Raw genomic sequence first — 24,401 nt, forward strand, 5'->3', positions numbered from 1 at the left:
CAGAGCAATGTCAAAATTATCAATGATTTAAAGCTTTCAAAAACTGAGCACAGTGACAGGATCAATTTACCAGCAATTGCAACTTGGTTATCATGTGTAAAATAATACAAGTGTTCGGTAAACAGGAAGTTGTCGAGTGATGAATCTGAAAACGCATCACACGGTATAGCTGACTTGCATAAATCCTGAAACCAAATTTCAGAAATCCTTGTATTGTAGTTCCTGAGAAAAATGTGACGGAAATTTTCAACTTGGTTATCATGTGTAAAATAATACAAGTGTTCGGTAAACAGGAAGTTGTTGAGTGATGAATCTGAAAACGCATCACACGGTATAGCATACTTATATAAACCTTGAAACAAAATTTCAGAAATCCTTGTATTGTAGTTCCTGAGAAAAATGTGACGAAAATTTTCAACTTGGTTATCATGTGTAAAATAATACAAGTGTTCGGTAAACAGGAAGTTGTCGAGTGATGAATCTGAAAAGGCATCAAACGGTGTAGCAGACTTATATAAACCCTGAAACCAAATTTCAGAAATCCTTATATTGTAGTTCCTGAGAAAAATGCGACGAAAAATATTCATGGGACGGACGGACTGACTGACGGAAGGCCAGACAGAGGTAAAACAGTATACCTGTTTAGGTATAAAAATATGATGGAAGTGAAATTTTAAGTATAAAATCTTATCCTAAATATGAAGACACAAAGACAAAAGTCAAAAGTTAAGGACTAAACAAAAGTGAAATCTGGACAATGTCATCAGATTAAAATACATAAATGTAACAAACTATAAAAATATTCATATATATAGATTATAATATGGCCTTTTTTCATATCAGACCCTTTATCAGCCCTAGGTCATGATATCAGCCCAAGAGCCTACATGCTATGGGATGATTTTGACCATGGGCTGATAAAGGGATCTGATATGAAAATGACATGTTATGTTCTTTTTATCATATACTTCAACAGAAGACACGCAGACAAAAACTATTGTTAAAACTTTGAAAAAATGCTTTTTTTGTTGTAGTATTTGTTTTGCATTTCTTAACAATAATTTTTCTGGTTCCTAATATTTCCTTTTTGTCCAACTTTGTTATGATTTCCCGAGAAAACGTACCAATGAGGTATACAGCAAAGCATGTGATAATAACCAGAAGCAGTTGATATAAACCGGAAGCAGTTGATAACAGAAGTCATATTACACGACTAAGAAAATGGATTACAATTCTTCAAATTGAATGAATAAATATATGTACAAATGAGTTTTATCATGGGGTACAATAATACCATTTTTTTCTACAAGTATATGATAAAGTGAATTAATAGACATTAATATAAAAACTACATGAATTGCAGAGTTTAAATTTGTTAGGCAATGTTAGATTTTTTTGGGATTAACTCTATAAAGCTGAATATATTTCTGTGAGGCAATACCTTGCCATTCAAGGAAAGACGTTTCCTCATTGCACAGATTGTCAGCACAACAATAAATACATGTGCTATCATAATCAGTAGGGTCGCATGCAATGTCAACCAGACTAGCTTCACACAAATTGGCACACTTCTTTGTTATCATAGCTTTCTTCTTCAAATACACAACCAGAGTTTGACATGATTCTCCCTAAATATAAGTTTAATACTTGTATATGTATAATGTTTATCTAATTGAAGGTTAAAATATCAAAGTAAAATTTCTCTCACAAATATTAACTATTTATTTTGTAAATTAAATTAAAAATGATGCTAAAATCTACAAATCATTAGCATATTTTATATATAAAAAAACTTTTACAATATCCAAAATAAATCTATAATATTGAAATTTTTTATTTATCTTTAAGTTTATTTCAGTTAAATGAACAATTACAAAATATTTCATTTCTTGATCAGATATTCTAAAATTATATAAGTTTTGATAAAAAGAATAGAAAATAACCTGTTGACATTGCTTTGTGTTCTCATTACAACTCTCATCATTCTTTTTCTGGTTGCATTCATAACATATGGGAGGATCAGTCTGTTCTGTTGTTATTTGCGTTGAAAGTGAAGCTGTAGTTATTTGTGTTGAAAGTGAGGTTGTAGTTATTTGAGTTGAAAGTGAGGCTGTAGTTTCTTGTGTTGACAATGTTGATGTACTTATATGTGATGAAGGTGATGCTACAGTTGTTTGCAATGCAGTTGTATCATTTTGTTTTGTTGGTGTTGTGTCAACTTGTTCTGTTGTTGCATCATCTTGTGCTATTGTTGAAGTGTCAACACGTTTTTTAGTTGTTGAATCATCTTGTACTATTGTTGAAGTGTTAACATGATCTGTAGTTGTTGCATCTTGTGTTATTGTTGAAGTGTCAGCATGCTCTGTGGATGTTGCATCTTGTGTTATTGTTGAAGTGTCAACATGCTCTGTGGTTGTTGCATCTTGTGTTATTGTTGAAGTGTCAGCATGCTCTGTGGATGTTGCATCTTGTGTTATTGTTGAAGTGTCAGCATGCTCTGTGGTTGTTGCATCTTGTGTTATTGTTGAAGTGTCAGCATGCTCTGTGGTTGTTGCATCTTGTGTTATTGTTGAAGTGTCAGCATGCTCTGTGGTTGTTGCATCTTGTGTTATTGTTGAAGTGTCAGCATGTTCTGTGGTTGTTGCATCTTGTGTTATTGTTGAAGTGTCAGCATGCTCTGTGGTTGTTGCATCTTGTGTTATTGTTGAAGTGTCAGCATGTTCTGTGGTTGTTGCATCTTGTGTTATTGTTGAAGTGTCAGCATGCTCTGTGGTTGTTGCATCTTGTGTTATTGTTGAAGTGTCAGCATGCTCTGTGGATGTTGCATTATCATGTCCTATTGTTGAAGTGTTGACATGTTCTGTAGTTGGTGCATCATATTGTCCTATTGTTGAAGTGGGAACAATTTCTGTAGTTGCTGTATCATCTCGTGCTATTGCTGAAGTTTCAACATGTTCTTTAGTTATTGCTTCATCTTGCACTTTTGTATAAGTCCCAACATGTTCTGTAGTTGTTACATCAACATGTGATATTGTTGTAGTGTCAATATGTTTTTTAGTTGTTGCATCATGTACTACTGTTGAAGTGTCAATAGGATCTATTGTTGTAGTCACATCCTGTACTATAGTTGAAGTGTCAACATGTTCCACAGTAGTTGCCTCATCATGTGGCGTTATTGTAGTGTCAACTGGTTTCTTAGTTGTTGCATCATCATGTGATGTTGTTGACATGCCAATATATTTTGCGGTTGTTTCCTCATCTTGTACAATTGTTGAAGTGTCAATGAATTCTGTGTTTGTTGCCTCATCATGTGTTATGGTGGAAGTGTAGATACGTTTTGTAGTTGTTGCATCATGTTGTTCTACTGTTGATGTGCCAACATGTTCTATAGTTTTTGTATTATATTGTGATATGGTTGTAACCTTTTCTAAAGTTGTTGACTCATCTTGTGCTATTGTTGAAGTGTCATCATGTTCTGTAGTTGTTGTCTTATTGTGTGCTATGGATGAAGTCCCAACCAGTTCTAAAGTTGTTACCTCATCTTGAGCTATGAGTGATGTGCCAACTTGTTCTGTAGATGTTGCCTCATCTTGAGCTATGGTTGAAGTGCCAACTTGTTCATATAGTGCTACTGTTGATGTGTCATAATGTTCTGTAGTTGTTGTATCAAATAGGGATATGGTATTAGTGACAATCGGTTCTGAAGCTGTTGACTTTTCTTGTGCTATGGTTGAAGTGTCAACTTGTGTCATTATTGTAGCATCAACATGTACAATGGTTGAAGTGTCAACTTGTACTGTAGTTGTTGCATCCTCAATTCCTATGGTTAAATTGTCAACATGTTTTATAGTTGTTGTTTCATCAAATGCTATTGTTGAAGTGTCAACATGATCCTCTGATGTTTCCTCATCATGTGCCATTGTTGAAGTCTCAACATGGTCTGTAGTTATTGTCTGATCATGTTCAATGGTTGAAATGTCAACATGGTCTGTAGTTCTAGCATCAACAGATGTCGTAGTTTGCAATATTGTACTAGTTGGATTTGTTGTGATTGGATTTGATGTAGCTTTATCATCTTTAGCTGATGATGTTACAGAGATCTCTGTTGTGGCTGATGTTGATAAGACAGTATCTGTGGTCTTAGATATTTCTGAAATGACCAGTGCTGTCACATATGCTGCTGTATTTACATTTGGAGAAGATGCAGATGTGTCTGTTATGTCTACTTTTGTGGTTGGTGTTGTAATGGATATTTCAGTCGTGGTAGGTGTTGTTACAGATGTTTCAGTTGAGATAGGTGTTGGTGTGGATGTTTTAGTTGAGATTGGTTTTGGTGTGAATGTTTTAGTTGAGATTGGTGTTTGTGTGGATGTTTCAGTTGAGATTGGTGTTGGTGTGGATGTTTCAGTTGAGATTGGTGTTGGTGTGGATGTTTCAGTTGAGATTGGTGTTGATAGAGATGTTTTAGTTGAGATTGGTGTTGATAGAGATGTTTTAGTTGAGATTGGTGTTGGTTTGGAAGTTTCAGTTGAGATTGGTGTTGGTGTGGATGTTTCAGTTGAGATTGGTGTTGATACAGATGTTTCAGTTGTAGTTGGTGTTGCTACATGTGTTTCAGTTGGGGTTGGTGTTTCTACAGATATCTCAGTTGTAGTTGGTGTTGTAACAGAAATTTTAGCTGTGGTTGGTGTTGTTACAGATGTTTTAGTTGTGATTGGTGTTGTAACAGAAGTTTTAGTTTTGCTTGGTGTTGTAACAGATATCTCAGTTGTGGTTGGAGTTGCAACAGAAGTTTCTGTTGTTGTTGGTTTTATTACAGATGTTGATATTGGGGTTGGTGATGTTACAAGTGTTTCAGTTGTAGTTGGTATTGTTAGATGTGTTTCAGTTGTGATTGGTGTTTCTTCAGATATCTCAGTTGTGGTTGGTGATGTTACAAACATTTCAATTGTGGTTGGTGTTCTAACATATGTTTCAGTTGTGGTTGGTGTTGTGACCAATGTTTCAGTTGTTACCATTGCTACAGGCGATTCAGATGTTTTAGTTGTTGTTTTTGTTGGTTCAGGTTTTTCAGTTATTGTTGGTTCAGGTGTGTCAGTTGTTGTTGGTTCAGGTGTGATTGGTGTTGATACAGATGTATCAGTTATGGTTTGTATTGTTATGGATGTTTCAGAAGGGGTTGGTGTTGTTACAAATGTTTCAAGTGTTGTCACAGATGTTTCAGTAGTGGTTGGTGTTTCTACATATGTTGCAATGTGACTTGTTACAGACTGATCAGAAGTTGTTTCAAATTGTTGTGTTTGCAAGACAGAAAATGAAGATACTGAAGTTAAGGTTCCATTTATTATTTCTGTATCATTTTCTGAAACAAAAATATTCTAAGGTAATATACATTAAAGTTGTTATTAATATAAAACGCTGAAAATGAGGGTATAATGGAGTGAGTGGGATAACAGGAAAAAGACAGTTACTGAGAATAAAGAAAATTTCATGCATTGAAAATGAAAAAAAAGAACTAGTTAAATAAAATATACATATTATCATGCTTAGCTGGTTTAAGCTCTGAATCATGCTTCAATCACATAAAGATAATATAAAACATATTTTTAAATATTAGATTGAGGAGTTTACAATTGAAAACAAACAGTGCAAAAGACATTTAAAACAATACAATAAAGGGTTCACCCAGTGCAGCTTTAAAAATCAACATGTTAATTACGTAGACGTTAACCTAAGGTATATTAAAACACATCTAGAAACAGAGTTGAGATTTATTGTTGTTCCTAGAAACATTACAATGTTAAAATATTATAAGGATAGGTCAACTACAATTCATGTAAAAAAATATCTGTGTTTAAAATAGGACACCACTGCAATCAATGACACATCCAGACCATCATATTACAGTATGTATATATATATACATTTCTTTGAATTTACCAATGATACCTTTATTAGGTTAACAGTGCAAAAATGCTGAAAGTGAGACGCAAATCTTTTTTAAAATCTATTTCGCTTTTGTCTCAACTTTGGATTCAATACTTCACAACTTGAAGTCCTACTAAAACAAACAAACAAACAAACACTAAGAGCTACATTACTGTGTAAACATTATTTTTACCTGCATTAATACATTGATTTTTGATCTGGTCCCATGTTTTCTCATTAGGACATATGTAATGACCACTAACAACAGGCATGGTCACTACTGGCTGTTTCAATCCACAAGACTCAATAACCTTCTCTGAGCTAAATATTTCAGCCGATTTCTGTTCAAAGTATGTCCTTGCTTCTGGAAGAATTGTAACTGCACAAGATGAAAAAGTTGAAATTGATCCTGCAGTTTCAGTCTGGCTGCTCAGTTCATAAGCTATAGTAATATTACCCTGAAATGAAAATGGATTGGTTGCATCAGCATAGATTTTGAAGACAGTACACTACACCTCTAGTTGCTAACTTCTACGTCATTTTCTCCAGTGGAAAGTTGTATCTTTGACAATCATACAACATTTTTTAACCTGTATTTTTATATTCCAATAGAAATCAGGTCAACAAGATAACTAGTTAACGAAGTGGTTATAGATACTGAAACTAAATTTTAATCTTATTACCATAAAATCTCTTCTTTTAATTATGTGTATCCATATACTGATAAACTTACATGTGAATAATTACTAGTGAAGGACGATGTAACAGTACCATTCTGCTGTAGTACAATGTCTGAAGGACAAGATGGCTGCTTAGCATACTGTTGTACAAATGGAATAGACTCTGCTGAAAGTCTGGTCATCAAACTGTTTATACACGCTTTACTACTTAGTTGGTGCCATTGGTATGACAATAGTAAAGGTGCTATGTACTTTGTACGATCATCTATGATTAAAAAAAAAATTCTATTAAGTATCGTAGATTTTGATGTATTCATGATGGCTTTTTCGTAAGAAATAGAAAGCTTCATCATTTTTTATAGTGTTCAAATTATCCAGGAAGTCTTGCAATTTGATTGAAAATAGGATTTTTTTTTATCAAGTACCATAAGCAAAGTTACTTGTTTCAATTTTGCTTCATCATTATCTGCTAACTACACTGTATTGCAAGGAATCCAGTGAATTAAACAATAAAATCATTCAAACATACTGACTTTCTGTTGTAGATCTTACCTCTAAGACATAGGAAATATGAATTATATAAGGCCTTCTGGTATCCTGTAGTACAGTCAAAAGCCACATTAGTAATGGAAATATTATTCAATGTCACATTACTACACAGGGTAGCATTAGATGATGGAAGAGTGGATTGACCAATCAGTGCATGACTGCTGACATTCATAAGTTTGGAGGCTATCCAACTAATGCATGAATTATAACTTGCATTACTGGTAAAGCTACTTGAAGTGGCAAAAAATTTAACAGCAACCTCCCCATTCACCTGAAAAGATAAAAAAAACATTTTTAACATCAAGAAAAAAGTTTTCAATACTATGTTAAATACAAATTTTTTCAACTAATTGCTCATTTCCTTAATTTAAAGAAAAAGCACTTTTAGTATATAGGAATACAAGATCACCTAAGAAGATACTAATAAAAGCCATCACTTAGGGCATAGCAGCATATGAATAAATTAGTTGTGCAACACATCCTTGATCATTAACATTTGATATTCAAAAAAACTTTTTTTTTCTCAATAAAAATCCATGCATTTATGTCAACATTTACTCTTTGGTTGGGTTGTGTTGTCTCTATGACACATTCCCCCTTTCCATTCTCTATTTTATCTAAAATTTTATTTAAACAAAAATCTTAATTAATTGTATCATTATATACTTACCATACCAGGTGACACTGACAATACCACATCCTCGGCCATACTGTCTGTTCCATATAAGCTGATATAAATGTCTGCACAATATTTCTTTACATCAACCATATTTCCATTGTTAAACAATGATGTCTGACTCTGCATTAGTGAAACTAATCTGTTTCTATACTCTGTCAAACAAAAACCTTCATTCTGGATGGATAGATGTATAAACTGTATTGACAATGATAGTGTACCATGAGGAATAAAATATTTGATGTCACTGGCCATTAATGTATTAGAAGATGAAGGTGTCGTAGTTGGACTTTTTGTAGTCTGAATTAATCGACAAATCTCTGAGGTCGGATCATACTCGTAATTGTCATTACAAGACCAATCAGAGAATGGAATCTCAAAAGTTTGAAGTGTGACAAAACAGACTCCTGGATTTATTTCTTGCAACAGTCCACGGAATTTGGCATTGATATGACCTTGAACACCATTGCTGGCACAATCTGTAACAATGTTTGTAGCTACACTTGGACTCTGGATGGCAAATGGTGCTGTCAGTTCAAGCTGTAACAAAAAAAGAAATAATTATTTCATAGTTCTTTCTATTAATTTACTCCATAAGTTTGGAGACCCTATAAAATAATTTCTGCCATTCCCTGAAGAATTTCTGAATAATTGCTGCATTTTTATAAAATCAACAAGTTCATTTTAAAATGTCATTGCTCATCCCACAATTCACAGAAAATTACACTTTCTTGGTGTAATCAAATATTTCTTGCTCTTTTAGTACAAAGAGCAAGTATTTAATTTGGAGTGCCCTAAACTAAAATCAATTATTATACACTTAAAAAAAAAATCTTATTTCAGTGGAGTAACTTAATAAGTAGTTCTTTTAAGCTCAAGCTGAATGACACAAAATTCAGGTACCTAAAAAAAATTTGATTCATATGAATAAATTTTTTAAGATTTTTTCAAGCATTTAACATTTCAACTGTAAACAAGAATGTGTCCGTAGTACATGAATGCCCCACTTGCACTATCATTTTCTATGTTCACAGAGGGCTATTCATTTTGCCTGGAGGTGTAATGATAACAGTTCAAATAAATGAATAAAAAATAAAATATAACATGTGTATCCCAATTGTCTAGGCATAAAAGAACATAGATCATTGAGCATCTAATATAAAATTAACATAAATTCATTTTTCATTTGAATACAGACTGTACTGCAATGTGTTCTTTTCAATAATTTAAATTTAATACAATGTATTCAAATTATTCCATCGCTTGTTTATTTGCCTTTGCTTTGAGACAAAGATTCTTAATTTTAAAATGGTACAATAAATATTGAATATTATATTAAAAAACATTAAATATATAAATGCAAAATACATTTTAAAAGGTTTGTTAAGGTGTTTTTGGCAATAAAAATAAATAAAAAATCTATTTATCAAATCAAAAACTATTAAAACATTATTTGACACAAGCTCAATAACATGACATCATGCATATTAAATAACAAGACAGAACAAAGGGTCAACTTGTGCAATTCATTCATTATATGGTGTGTGTTTTCTATAGCAACTTTGATGGGATAATACATGTACTATAAAAATAACTTGGAAAAGCTATAAATCTACAAAAAATCTTATAAATTTGTCAACATTTATAAATTTGCATTCATAAAACTGAAATGACACAAATTACATATAATAATCCTTAATTTGCTGAGGCATACTTTATATTCATGCCATTTGACTTACCCTATGTACCGAGGGATACTGAATTTTCAGTTTTAGCTGGAAACAAACATTTCTCATATAATAGTTTTTAAAATGTCATTAAAAACTGTACAGCTCTGTCTAGCATCTTTTAAATTTTGCTAGACTTAAATTCATCTCCATGATTTTTTTTTAATATTATACTGAAGTCTCAAAATAACCATCATGCATCTACCTGCTTTTCATAGAAAAACAAAATGGATTCTTCCATGCAACACCTTTTTTATAAATAAAAACAAAAATGACCCTTCCACAAGCTCATACCAGGTAATATAATACATATTTAGGTAAGAAATTGAAGTATTAAAAGTCGTTTCAGATCTGGATATATTCAATTATAACATATTTGACTGAAACTGAAGCAGTAATATATTCAGCCACCATATGGGTGGAAAGCAAAGACTAAAGAAAAATCCTTACACATGAAGTCTGAAATTTGAAAGATGACTTTAAAATCAAGCTTACAAGTTTGAAATCTTTAGCATCCCCAAAATCTGTTTATTGATGAACCACTATAACATATACCACAATTATGGCAACATTGAAATGCAAGCATGATTTTTATACAATGACGCAATTTGCAGTCACCAAGATTTAAAGCATTATGCAATTGTCTAGCACCAGTAACAGATTCTAAAATCAACCCGAATATAAGCAAATAGTGCATGATGAAACAAATAAATTCAGAGCTATGCTTGAAAATGTATTCATGTTGACACAGGAAGTTAATGATATGAAATTGAACACTACAATAAGAAACTGACCTGTTGCAAGAAAATAGTTTAACAAGAACATTCTTTTTAAAAGAAATTAACCAATTGCAAGAAAATTGTTATAAAAGAACATTTTTTTTTAAATGGATACAAAAGAATGTATTTAAATTGAATCCTAAATTACTTTAAGATGGGTAAAAGTTAGGATATTACATCAGAATTAGATATCAAAAACAATCTTTACAAGACCACAATAAGGAAGAATGTGAAGTGCATTGAAACTACGGCTCTATTGTGGATAAAAATAAAACAGATTGGCTAACTTACTCTATCTGGAGTGACAGATATTTTTCCTGTCTGAGATAACAGGACGATATCTGACTGTTTAGTACACTGCTTCCAGTCCTTGGTTAAACCTTTTATGATACTCGTACTAATGCTCTCCACTTTTTCTTCAATCTGTGTTCTTGTAGCAGTAATACATCCATCCCATGTTAAGTTAGTACCTGTAAATACTGCTTCTACCTGTATCAGGTAAAATGCTGCAGAAGCTGAAAAAAGGAAAGAAAATGTTTTAATCCATCACAGTGTAACATTTTGTAGTGGTTAAAAACTGATAAAATTACAATACTATTTTACTTTAAGGTAATTGAAGATTATAACTGTTTAATGAAAGATATGTGCATGATTTGAACTCTTTCTACTTCCGTAATCGGTTTTCTCTCATCCAACAAACATTTTTGCTGGACAATCGAAAAAATGATTTCAAAGAAACTGTAGAAATCAGAAAAATATGGACATAAAACCATCTATTTAACTTGGGAACCAAATAGCGTAATAACGAATTTTATGGTCTCTGACCTCTAATGTCAAATCTTAAAATCATAGTAATGCCTTAAAAGAAAAAGAATGTCATGAATGGTAAGAATGTTTTCAATACACTGAAGTATCTTTATACTGAACATTCAAATCAGTTTATCAGTTTGAAGAAAATAATTCAAATTGTAACTTGAAAAAGTATTCAGCCCATTGGCATTGTGAAAAGGCAAAGCCCTTTTAGATAACAATATTTTGCTTACTAGGGGGGAGTGTGGTTCCTTGAGTGGTTGATTTCATCGTAGTGGTGGTGGTTGGTGTGGTAGTTGTAGAACTGATTGTTGTTGATGGCACAGTTATTACAGCTGTCGTGACTTCTGGTGTAACCTCTTTTGTTGGAACAGTTGTGGCAGACACTACAGCAGTAGTTGTCTCTATTGTAACAGAGTCTGTTGTCAGAGTAACAATATGACAAAGTTCTCCCGAACTATCCATGACAAAGCCATCACTACACTTCCATAGACTGGCAGTGATGCTTGTCTCCTGTAATGACTGCAGACATATAGTCTGTGAGGGGAGATTACTCAGACTTTCTCTTAGTTCTAATAATAGCTTGTCATCAATATCCTGTCCACATGGTGTCAGAATGGCCTGTGTTTGTCCAACCAAACTGTACTTCTTTGTTACTTTTACCTTTTATAAAATGAAAGAACAGATTTGTTACTTCTTCAAATGACATACAAACAAAATATAAATTCATGATATCTCTGATTGTAAAATGTATAAACAATCAACCAGATAAAATCTCACAACATATTTGAAAGAAAGAAAGGAGTATTTAAAAACTTATAAGCTTTGAGTCAAAGTATAATTCTGATCTCATTTGATTTTTGAAATTATTTGGTCACATTGTCAATATACCCGGTAAGCTGTTTATCCTGGAAATAAATGTCCATTCTTGTAAAAAAAAATAGATTAATAACTTAGGGTCTAGCCTTTTTTTCAAATATTATTCTCCATTTTGAGTGCATACATGCATACTGATAGTACTCCAATGCCAGAATTGATGATAATTGAAGGTAATGTATACAAATCTATTGTATCACAGTGTTTTGTACTGTCACAATTTACCAGTGGTGGATCCAGGAGATTCAAGGGTGGGAACCCCTACTTTTTGTTGGACTATCAATGCATTTGAATGGGGACATTTAGTTGGGGCCCCCTTTATCCTGGGTTGGGACCATTTCCCCTTTTAAACGGCTGGATCTGCCCCTGTTTACCATCTAATAAATTTGATGTGTTCAATTGCATAGTTGAGTACAATTTTGCTATCAGGAATGCAACCTAAATTTTGAATCCAATACTTACAGTCGATATTGTCATGTTTATAGCTGTTTCAATGAAAACTTTGATGTTATATTTGGAACACGTCTTTGTGTTTTGTAGAGAACTACTAACACCCGCTGTGGAACTGAGTATGTCTGAAATGGCTGTGTTGATATTTTCTTTACATAGCTGACTTAGATTTGCTGGGATCAGAACAGCTGTCATCTCTATTACATACTTTGGAGCAGTAGCTGAAATTTAAACCATTAAAACAACCGTTACATTTTTAAATTTCACCAAAGAAAACATTGGTCTGTCCATATTTTTCTATGATACTCAAGATTTTACAGTTTATTATATTGGTAAAGATTCCAAACTTCAGATCTGTATACATATACACAAAGTTTTAATAAAAGAAAGATTATCACATAACTTGCATTGATATTTTCTACATTTTTGTACATTTATTACATTTGTATTTCTTCATTAAGATGATTTGTAGATTTTTTTAAATGTAATTCTCTCTTTTAAAATATAAATTTTACAGGAAGCCTCAGTGATTTTGGCAAAATATGATATTATCTCAATGAGCCAACAAACCGACAAAAAAATATGTATGTCATATATATGTAATATATAAGAAAATTGGTTTATACATCTACAACTTTGATTGTAAACACAGATTAGGCATGCACAGTTTAGTGTCATAAAAACATGCATTTTTATAGTTGTGCCTGCTAACTAACAAACAAACACATGCTTCAAATTTGCAGATGTACTTAAGTACATTACTTTGTTGTAAAAGAATAAGGGGAATTCCAGAAATGACAGATAATAATTTGAATTAAGATTAGAATAAGATAACATTTTAAATATTACAACAATTGTGTTGCAGAAATTATGTCAATAGTGGTTCTCATTGAGGTCGATTTTTTTGTAAGCGTGACATGTGAAAGTCCAAATTATTGTGCAGTGAAAACAGGAAATGAAGTCTTACAGGACACAGAAAATTACAAAAAAATGAGAATTTCTTACGTACATAGTGTAAGCAGGATACAGGAATCTGACAAAACAATAAGCGTGATCTGTGATCAGAACCCCCCTATGAGACCCCCTTAATAAAAAGTAAAAAATTTGAACAGGGAATGTTGTTGATCTAACTAAACTACTCACTTGTAGGAATTGTTATACCAGGGGTAGTCAGAACCTGTGTTGTGATCTCAGGATCAGCTGTTGTTTTCACTGTATTTGGTTGGGTAGCTGTAGTTTTTACTGTAATTGGTTGTTGGTCAGTTGTAGTTTTGACTGTAGTTGGTTCTTGGTCAGCTGTAGTTTTGACTGAAGTTGGTTGTTGGTTTGCTGTAGTTTTTGCATTAGTTACCATTTCAGTGACTGCCTGTGACACTTGTAATTCAGTTTCATTTTGAGACATGGTAGTAGTTTCTGCCTGTGTAGTAATTTCAGTTTCTGTCATTGATTGTGTTGTTTTTTCTGTTGTCATTACATTCTCCGTCTTGTTTTCCGTAGTTATAGATGGTTGGGTTGTTAGCTGTGAATCACTGGTTGTGTTATCTTGTAGTTGGGTTTGTGTGACAGGAGCTGGTACTGTTGTGTTATCTTGTAGTTCGGTCTGTGTAACAGGAACTTGTTCAGTGGTGTTATCTTGTATTTGAGTTGGTGTCTGGATTTCTCTTCTTGTTATATTATCTTGTGTTTGAGTTGGAACTTGTGTTGTATTTATAGCGTCATCTGTAAATATTTTCCTTCCAGCAGAGGTGGTGCCAATATCCTCTCTCTTGGTGATATAGTTATATGCAGTTGTCATTTTATCATCTGTTGCTCTGGCGGTTATTTCATTAATGGTTGCATTGTCTGGTGTTTCAGTTGTGTACCTCTGAGGTATTGTTGGTGTTGGTTGAGGCTGATGGTTTGTTGGGGCAGTTTCATTGTATCGTTGTGTTGTAAATTCAGAATTATTATATGTTGTATGTGATAAAGTTTGAAATTTTTCTGTGTCATTTACAACAGTAGTCATATTTTCAGTAAACAATTCTGTGACTGACTTTTGTGTTGAAGTTGACTCCGAAGGCTCTGTGGCTGACTTTTGTGTTGTTCTTGACTCCGAAGGCTCTGTGGCTGACTTTTGTGTTGTTCTTGACTCCGAAGGCTCTGTGGCTGACTTTTGTGTTGTTCTTGACTCCGAAGGCTCTGTGGCTGACTTTTGTGTTGTTCTTGACTCCGAAGGCTCTGTGGCTGACTTTTGTGTTGTTCTTGACTCCGAAGGCTCTGTGGCTGACTTTAGAGTTGTTACTGACTTGGATGGCTCTGTGATTGACTCTTGTGTTGTTACGGACTTAGAAGGCTCTGTTATTGACATTTTTGTTGTTTCTAACTCAAAAGGCTCTGTGGCCGACTTTTGAGTTGTAACTGAATCAGAAGGCTCTGTGGAGGGTAATGAATGTCCAGTATTCTCAATAGGTTTCTCTGTACTGTATAACTGAGAAGAGTAATCTGTTGTATTCCGATCAGTGATATGATGATAGGATGTTTGCTGTTCAGTAGTTACTTTGGGTGTTGCTGTTTTCTGTATTGTTCTTATATTGGCAGTTGTCAATTCTGTTTTATTTAAGATGGATGGTTCTGTAGATGGTATTTCCGAAACAACGGGAACTGTTGGTGTCATTTGTGTTGTCCTAATTATGGCAGTTGTCACTTCTGTTTTATCTACGACAGACGGTTCTGTAGATGTTACTTTGGATACACCCGGAACAGTTGGTGTCCTATGCGTTGTATCTTGTACCACTGATGTTAATTTAGTTGTCTCCCTTTTTCCATCAGTTTCCGATACTGTAGTGATCTCAGCAGTTTGTGTCATTGTGAAAGTTTCCAAGGGTGACCTTGCTGTACTAATTGCAGTTGACCTTTGAAGTTCGTTAGTAGTTTGGTTGACAGGAGAGATAGGAAAATTCCACTGTGTTGTTGTTACAGGTGAAAATGTAGGCGTTATTCTGGTTGTACTTGCTGTTGTAGTTGGTGGAACATAAACATTTGGACAGTCTGCAAATATACAAGTCAGCCATGCAGAAGTAAGTCATGCAATTAGTAATAGTAAGAAAAGCTGATCATCTAAAAGAATCAATAATTAAAAGAACTAACTTTCAAAGCCTACGTTTGGTTTTATATAAGTATAGAAAATGATTAAGAATCAAGTTTATTAAAAGTATACTTTTTACATGCAGAATAAAAGTAGTATGCATATGCTTTTATCTGAATAAATCTCTACAGAGCTAAATATGAGAATAAAACAAGCTTAAATAACATGCATATCTTCATGATGCTTAGAGCAGTAAATCTAGATGCAGAATTAGATTCCTAATGATATAATATTACATATAACTAAATCATCACTATGATATTACCTGTAGATTTAACACAGGTAGGTTCAGGGTCTTTGACACAGATTTCACTGTGATGTACAAGGTCATAACCTTCATCACATGACCAATTACTGGTACTGGTGATATTATCTCTGTCTGCAGCTCTCAGTCTGACAGTAGGACATGTGGTATCTTCTGAACCATTGAATGTAACATTGTTGATGTTGTTCTGTATGAGACCTGAACTGACAATCTCTGTTAAAGCAGTGCTACAGTTACACACCAAATCAAAGGACCCTTCCCTTGGTTCTGATAGTTGTATGGTCAGATCTATTTGTAGAATCTATAAAAGATTGAAGAGAAACTTGATTAAGCCCAATTCAATAGTTTTAAATTTGACCACTTATGGGGTAATCATACTGCAACACATGTTTAAACCATGCATGAAATTATATGCAGGTATCATTAAACATTATTAAACAATCTTAAAACCATTAGTTTTTAATTAACCCTCTGATAGAATGTCAATAAAGTTTAGCTGTCAATTGCAGCAACTAGCAACTGGACATTTAGTTTTGGTAAACATTTCAAATATGACAGATTTTTTTTTAAGTACCAATTATCGTATCATTGTATTCATTAATGAATAAGTTTACATAAATTTTGAAAAGGACCTAAAACTTTCATTTTCTATAATGATCATGGCTCCATCATTTCTTGATATTTGGGACCAAATAAGACCCTTACCATACCATCACACTTAAATTAAAAAAAAAAGACTAAAATTCAGTTAAAAGAAGAAATGACAATAACTTTGCCAGGGGAGATAATCCCCAAACCTATAACTAATCATTGTACTTACATCACCACTAGTAACAAGTGTTTTAATCGTTGTTAATGGTCTGTATGGATCTTTACAAGTCTGTTCCACTAAATCTTTGAACAGTTCAACAGTTTCATTAACATAGTGACTGTCACATGACTTGATAAAGTTACCAGGTGTCAGAAACTTCATCTCAAACATCAGGTTATACTGAGGTCGTTTGTTCTCTGTTGGCCTTTCTAGGACACATTTTATCGGTGTTGTATCTGAAAAATAGGATTAAATATTGATAAAACATAGGTACAACTCTTTGATAATGTATGCCATTTTTTGTAGTTTATAGTAAAGAATCCAAGCAAGCTTCAGAATGATCAATTAAAGACAGGGAACATAAGCTCTTATGGTCCTTGTAATAATATTTTGATAATGTGTTTCCATGCGTCATACACCAAGTTTTACATCAATGCTTTTATACCCCTATATAGTCATAAAATTAAGTATTTAATTCTGAAATGCAGTTCAGTTGGATTAATTGCATTTTGGTTGATTGACTGATTAATTATAATGAATTATTTTTTACATATTGATACTTTTTCCATGCATACTGCAGTACATATCACATGCTTACAAAAGTTATGATTATCATTACAGGATTTAATTAATTGACTCTTCACTCATTCAGAACTTGTACACATCAGATATATAATCATAATGAACTATAATCAGGATGACCTAGAATGGTCAAACAGATTTTTTTTTCCTTAAGGGTATAAGATTTTCAGAAAAAAATTAAACATTAATTTTTCATTACAAATTTTATTTTTTACCTTAAGTAGTTGTTACTTTATCATATGGTACAAAAATCATTCCAAAAAATCAATTCATGTTGGCCCCAGGTGACTTTTAAAATGTAGATATCATTGAAAAGCTCCAAATTATCTCCCTTTGGTGCAAAAAATGCCATTTTTTGGCATTAAAATTGAAATATCTTTTTTAACTCATCGGTGACCTATATTTTTTATTGTTTTTGAATAAGCATAAACTAAATAATTGTAAAATTTAAGCGATTTCAGTAATTTAGTTCTTTTTTTATTTCAATATTACCGCTATTTCTCCTATTAGTTCAACAGAAAAAAAGAACATTAACAAATAATGTATGCTTCTTTGGAAGGCAGATTGTGAGTGTAAATGAATGGTGACCCCATTTTTTTTTATTTCATTTTTCTATAAAGTATAAGATAAAGTTCATTTATAGAAAAATATAGAGAAATCCTATATTAAATAAAAAAAATTATTTAGACCCGCGAGCCACCTTAGAACTGAGAATATGAGATTTCACATACCAGCTATTTCATATCCAGGTTTCTTGCACTGGAAACTAACTTCTGTCCCCACTGTATAGAATGGTGATACATTGGACATAACTACTGAACCAGAGCTCACTGGAGACTGGCATACAGTTGATGCTGTTAACATAAAATTATTCTTGCAAAAAACAATATCACATGTATAATAATATTATATTTCAATACTTAATATGTACAGGAATCACTTTCCAGTCACATTTATAAAGCTTAATTTTAAATTAACAGTTCCATTAACCATACAAACCACATCTTACTGTCTAGACATTTTGAAAAACCTTCAATCACAATATAATAGTAATAGAAATAACATCGTATTTGTACAAACAATAGAAAAATCATTAAAATGTCAAAGAAGATACAGAAATTATATAATGCCTTGAAATTTGACTTCTTATAGTTCTTCAAATTGTCAGTTTTTCTGTTTTAAAAAAATAATACCATATTCTGTATGAGTATTTATTTTATAATTATCAAAATAATCTTACGAGCACAAATTGCATTTCTTCCATCCCATAATCCACCAGGCTGACATTTCCTGACTTTTGACCCAATCAGATGATACCCACAGTTACAAGAATACTGTAATATTGAACCAACAGTTGTTGAGCCATACATTGCTTGACCATTAGCTGGATCTGGCAATGCTGGGCACTTGAGTTCTGAAGAAAATATTGTATTATATTATTATTTTTCTGTGTAATGAAGCATATAACAAGTTTTTCTTTTACTTTTGATTACTTTTATTTTAGGTGACTTGTTACATACTATGCAACAATTTTAAATGTACATGCTCCATGACAAAAAGTTTTACAGTCATCACTGTTATCAACTTTGGGAACACTTAAACTGACCTGTATATTGTAGACCAACCTATTTTTCAAGAGCGATTTATTTTTGCCACTTTTGCGGGTAGAAAAATAACGTGAATATAAATCGTAGTGAATATGTAAAACTTAGATCGTAACTTATTTAACTTTTTCAATTAATTTTGAAAATCACAAAATTAATTTGACTTGAAATTGGACAGAAAGGGCTTAATGTGAAATAAAGTACCCACAATACTTCAGTTGGTATACAGTAATCAAGACAATGAATTCAGAATACTCATTTCTATTGGGCAAGACATTGTTACCTTTGCACACAGGTTCTATTCCAGTCCATTCAAACTGTTTTGTATCATTAACAGGCTGACAAAATCTGTACTGAACTCCAGATAATTCATATCCTTCTTTACATAAATACTGTACGACAGAGTTATAGCCCCTGGTCCCATTTAAATAAAAAAGTCCACCGTTATCAGGGGCAAGCAACCGTTCACATTCATGATCTGAAAATATAAAATCAATTTACTCATAAAATTTCCAATTTATTATGTCTGTAGAATTGCAAATATTTTTGAGGTACAAGGCCAATAACTGAATAAATATAAAAAAAGAAGATGTGGTATGATTGTCAATAAGAAAACTCTCCACAAGAGACCAAAATGACACAGAAATTAACAACTATAGGTCACTGTACAGCCATTTATTTTTTTGTTTTAAAACTTTTTATCATAATCTTAGAGAAATGAAGGCTTCAGAGCAAATGCAATGTAATTTCTATTACAACTAATATTTCCAAGGGGAATAACTTTTTCATATGCAATTTTCAATATAATCAATATTTTCAAGGGGTCTAACCTCTCTTGAGCAGACACTTTTGATGCTTTAAACAAGAGTGACTGCTAAATACAGGTTTGACTGCATATGTATCTAAATGATCCAATACAAATATTTTAATCATTTACATAAAGTAATTTATCACATGTCTATCAAATTACTTACTTATACACTTTGTCACAGTATTGTTCCATGTTCCATCCAGTTGACATTCTACAACAACTGATCCGTCTGGAACTGTTCCCCGAGGACAGTGTATCTTAACTGTTGTAGGGGCTATGTAGTTACCAGAAGACAGGGGAACAGTATCAGCTACAATAACTCCACCATTACTGACATTAAAGCTTGGACAAACAGCTGGAATGGAGTATCAAATTTTAATAAGGTTATCTAATGAGGCAATTCTTTTTTGTAAATGAAATGGAACAATAAAGGCAAATAAAAAATACTCTAATAATCTTACATTTATTTCTCCCCCTGATTTTAATGCAGTCAATTATTAAATGAGCTTTCACAACATACAATCATAAATATAGTACTTTATGACTTATAGGGGCATCAGCGACTCAGTAGTCTAAATAGCATGTCAACACTGAGGTTGTAAGTTCAATCCCACACAAGGTAGGTGCACTAGACCACAATCTTAATTGACAAGGATTGTCAGTTTTCCTACTGAAAGTTGGTAGTTCTCTCTGGGCACCTCCAGCAGTAAAAACTGACTACCATGAAATAGCACAATAGTGTTGAAAGTGGCCTTAATACACCAATCAATCAATCAATCAATCAATCAATCAATCAATCAATCAATTAATTAATTAATCAATCAATCGATCGATCAATCAATCAATCAATTAATCAATCAATCAATCAATCATGACTTATATTTGGAGAAAGATGAAAAACATGAAATTATATATTCCAATCCTTTTGCCAAAAAAATAACAGTTAATTTCATGCCTTTTTTGCTCTTGAATAAAAGTATAAGCTAGACACAAAGTTGAAGATTACAGGAAAAAATATTGAAAAATTATTTAACCACTGGTGACAAAAATTTGAAGATAATTTTTTTACTTTACTTTTATGAATACATAACTTTGCATGTAATGGTTGCTTTTTTTTCTTTTTTTCATATATTTTTAAATATTTTTCTATGTTCATTTTTTTGTACTAACCTATACAAGTACTATTTGGTCTGAGTACTTTTCTTTTAACAATCCTGATTATATTTTCTGTGTACAGTTCCTGTGGTGGGTTACAGTTACACCTGTATTTACCATTTAAGTTTTCACATATACCTGTGCATGGAAATGAACTACATTCATCTGTATCTGAAATAAAGGGAGAAAATCATTATTCAAGTTTGTGTTTTCATTTTCAATTTTACTGTACAATAATGTTTTTCCATGTAAAATTTTAACCAAATGTTTACCGGTAATTACCAAATAGAAATATTACTACAAAATACAATATTCTTTGATTAGTAATATCTCACATGAATCAGTGAACTGGTTTGCATGGGAACATTTAAACAGATGCTGATTAACTGATATGAAAAGAAATTATAGAAAGAAGAATGGGAGTTAATTACCACATTTAGATAAGTGTACACAAAAGTAGAATCTCATTTACAATGTACATTTTCTGTTTTTTATGTACACAAACCACAATGACAACCATATCTTTTTCTGACTAAACTTATCAGCTTGACCTATTATACCTTTTTTTTTATTATTTCAGTTGTAAAAACGTTTCTGTGGAATACATACCTTTGCACACGGTGTAACTGTTTGGTGGGTTCTGATATCCACGATTACACACACATCTATAGGATCCAGGTGTATTCTGACAAGTGTGACCACCACACACATTTCCTGTTTCACATTCATTTATATCTACAATTAAGTTATAAAACAATTATTAATTTCATGCAATTCCTACATTGCTTGTTTTAAATTCCTACTAATATGAACTAGTTTTTGTAAGTTTTGGTGACATTTTTTACCTGGACTTTGAAAGTTTTTTTTATAAAAAAATAATAGTAATTAAGATTTTTATCATTGATATGTAAAGTAACACTCACACAATACTTAACATATTAAATTTTTCAAATGAAAACTTGTGTTATGAAATGTTTGAATGCAATTTAAAAGACCAAACAAATGAATGCCATAGTAAAAAGAAAACTGCAGTTAAGTCTAATATAAACAAGAATGTGTCCACAGTACACGGATGCCCCACTCACACTATCATTTTCTATGTTTAAAGGACTGTGAAATTGGAATAAATTCTCTAATTTGGCATTAAAATTAGAATGATCTTATCAAAGGGAACATGTATACTAAGTTTCAAGTTGATTGGACTTCTACTTTATCAAAAACTACCTTGACCAAAAACTTTAACCTGAAATTTGCACTATCATTTTCTATGTTCAGTGAACCGTAAAATTGGGGTCAAAACTCTAATTTGGCATTTAAATTAGAAAGATCATATCATAGGGCACATGTATACTAAGTTTCAAGTTGATTGGACTTCAACTTCATCAAAAACTACCTTGACCAAAAACTTTAACCTGAAGCCAAAAACTTTAACCTGAAATTTGCACTATCATTTTCTATGTTCAGTGAACCGTAAAATTGGGGTCAAAACTCTAATTTGGCATTTAAATTAGAAAGATCATATCATAGGGCACATGTATACTAAGTTTCAAGTTGATTGGACTTCAACTTCATCAAAAACTACCTTGACCAAAAACTTTAACCTGAAATTTGCACTATCATTTTCTATGTTCAGTGAACCGTAAAATTGGGGTCAAAACTCTAATTTGGCATTTAAATTAGAAAGATCATATCATAGGGCACATGTATACTAAGTTTCAAGTTGATTGGACTTCAACTTCATCAAAAACTACCTTGACCAAAAACTTTAACCTGAAGCCAAAAACTTTAACCTGAAATTTGCACTATCATTTTCTATGTTCAGTGAACCGTAAAATTGGGGTCAAAACTCTAATTTGGCATTTAAATTAGAAAGATCATATCATAGGGCACATGTATACTAAGTTTCAAGTTGATTGGACTTCAACTTCATCAAAAACTACCTTGACCAAAAACTTTAACCTGAAGCCAAAAACTTTAACCTGAAATTTGCACTATCATTTTCTATCAGTGAACCGTAAAATTGGGGTCAAAACTCTAATTTGGCATTTAAATTAGAAAGATCATATCATAAGGAACATGTGTACTAAGTTTCAAGTTGATTGGACTTCAACTTCATCAAAAACTACCTTGACCAAAAACTTTAACCTGAAGCGGGACAGACGGACGAACGGACGAACGAACAGACGGACGAACGGACGCACAGACCAGAAAACATAATGCCCATAAATGGGGCATAAAAATGCTGAGAATTACTATAGCTAAAATTATAACCCGCTTTCATTACTTCAGTCATTTAGATCATTCATAGCATATACTAGAATTATAAAATTAGAATGCAAAAGTTCTAAAGATTTAATGAATGTTTACCACTGCAGTATGGTAATGCTGTATATACACCATTGAGATCACAGAACACCATTGGGTTGCCTGTGAGTGAATATCCATTGTTACAGGTCACTTGTAAAATGTCCCCTCCTATCACAATATTTGTAGCATTTGTGTAACCATTCCTTATATAAACTGGAGGACAAACAGGTGCTGAAAATAGAACAAGTATAATGCTGTTTACAATATTAATATTTTTATCAACAAGAATGTGTCCAAAGAACATGGATGCCCCACTCGCACTATCCTTTTCAATGTTCCATGGACTGTGAAATTGGGTAATAATCTAATTTGGCATTAAAATTAGAAAGATTATACTATAGGGAACATATGTACTAAGTTTCAAGTTGATTGGACTTCAATTTCATCAAAAACTCCCTTGACCAAAACCTTTAACCTGAAACGCCCACTTTCATTTTCTATGTTCAGTGGACTGTGAAATTTGGGTCAAAAGTCTAATTTGGCTTTAAAATTAGAAAGATCATAAGCAAAAAGTGTACAAAGTTTCAAGTTGGTTGGACTTCAGCATCATCAAAAACTACCTTGACCAAAAACTTGAACCTGAACGGACGCACAGACGAAAGGACACGAACGTACAAACGAGCAAAGCCACAGACCAGAAAACATAAACTAAAGAAAATCTTCACATTTAATTGATAGTTTTCATGATGTGAAAGTATACAGATAAAAGAAAGTCAAAGGAAACAGACCAAAACTATCAGACATTGACATACCCTGTGTCATATTTGTAGGTTATGAACTTAGGTTTACAGATTGTAATATGTGAACTTAAGATAGAAATAAACTGTATGCAAATGAATATCAATACGTCTTCACTTATTTTGTGTTGAAAAAATCAGATTGGAAAGTCTGTGACTGTTTAAAAATTGAATTGTCATAAGAACCCTACAAAACAGACCAAGATTTATCTTTATTTCATATTTGAATGTTCCAAATGCACTCAAATTCTTTTAGATGTACATATATACAAGTCTTTTAGATGTACATATATACAAGTCTTTTAGATGTACATATATACAAGTCTTTTAGATGTACATATATACAAGTCTTTTAGATGTACATATATACAAGCACTTGCACTAGGTCAAGTCTTTTAGATGTACATATATACAAGTATTTTAGATGTACATATATACAAGTCTTTTAGATGTACATATATACAAGTCTT

At 32.4% G+C, this 24,401-nt stretch overlaps 1 protein-coding gene across 4 annotated transcripts in view; it reads right to left on the bottom strand.

The window, feature by feature from the left end:
* Window positions 1–24,401, bottom strand: part of LOC143045353 (uncharacterized) — a 127,715-nt gene that overhangs the window by 41,115 nt on the left and 62,199 nt on the right. For 2 of the 4 annotated variants that reach the window (XR_012968936.1, XM_076217805.1), the window contains exons 16-35: window positions 23,195–23,365; window positions 21,437–21,562; window positions 20,843–20,998; window positions 19,836–20,027; window positions 19,145–19,339; window positions 18,498–18,671; window positions 17,989–18,111; window positions 16,685–16,911; window positions 15,865–16,165; window positions 13,619–15,502; window positions 12,488–12,696; window positions 11,383–11,812; window positions 10,631–10,854; window positions 9,573–9,608; window positions 7,828–8,373; window positions 7,161–7,428; window positions 6,662–6,873; window positions 6,122–6,386; window positions 1,944–5,362; window positions 1,442–1,628 (exon numbers count right to left, since the gene is read on the bottom strand). Coding sequence is in view for 3 of the 4 variants with exons in the window: in XM_076217805.1 (XP_076073920.1) it covers window positions 1,442–1,628; window positions 1,944–5,362; window positions 6,122–6,386; window positions 6,662–6,873; window positions 7,161–7,428; window positions 7,828–8,373; window positions 9,573–9,608; window positions 10,631–10,854; window positions 11,383–11,812; window positions 12,488–12,696; window positions 13,619–15,502; window positions 15,865–16,165; window positions 16,685–16,911; window positions 17,989–18,111; window positions 18,498–18,671; window positions 19,145–19,339; window positions 19,836–20,027; window positions 20,843–20,998; window positions 21,437–21,562; window positions 23,195–23,365 (9,345 nt within the window). In the remaining variant the exon portion in view is untranslated. The remainder of the gene's footprint in view (window positions 1–1,441; window positions 1,629–1,943; window positions 5,363–6,121; window positions 6,387–6,661; window positions 6,874–7,160; window positions 7,429–7,827; window positions 8,374–9,572; window positions 9,609–10,630; window positions 10,855–11,382; window positions 11,813–12,487; window positions 12,697–13,618; window positions 15,503–15,864; window positions 16,166–16,684; window positions 16,912–17,988; window positions 18,112–18,497; window positions 18,672–19,144; window positions 19,340–19,835; window positions 20,028–20,842; window positions 20,999–21,436; window positions 21,563–23,194; window positions 23,366–24,401) is intronic. The other 2 variants (XM_076217808.1, XM_076217806.1) reach the window with 2 other exon arrangements.

The sequence above is a fragment of the Mytilus galloprovincialis genome, chromosome 9, assembly GCF_965363235.1.
Source record: "Mytilus galloprovincialis chromosome 9, xbMytGall1.hap1.1, whole genome shotgun sequence".
NCBI classification, from domain to species: Eukaryota; Metazoa; Mollusca; class Bivalvia; order Mytilida; family Mytilidae; genus Mytilus; species Mytilus galloprovincialis.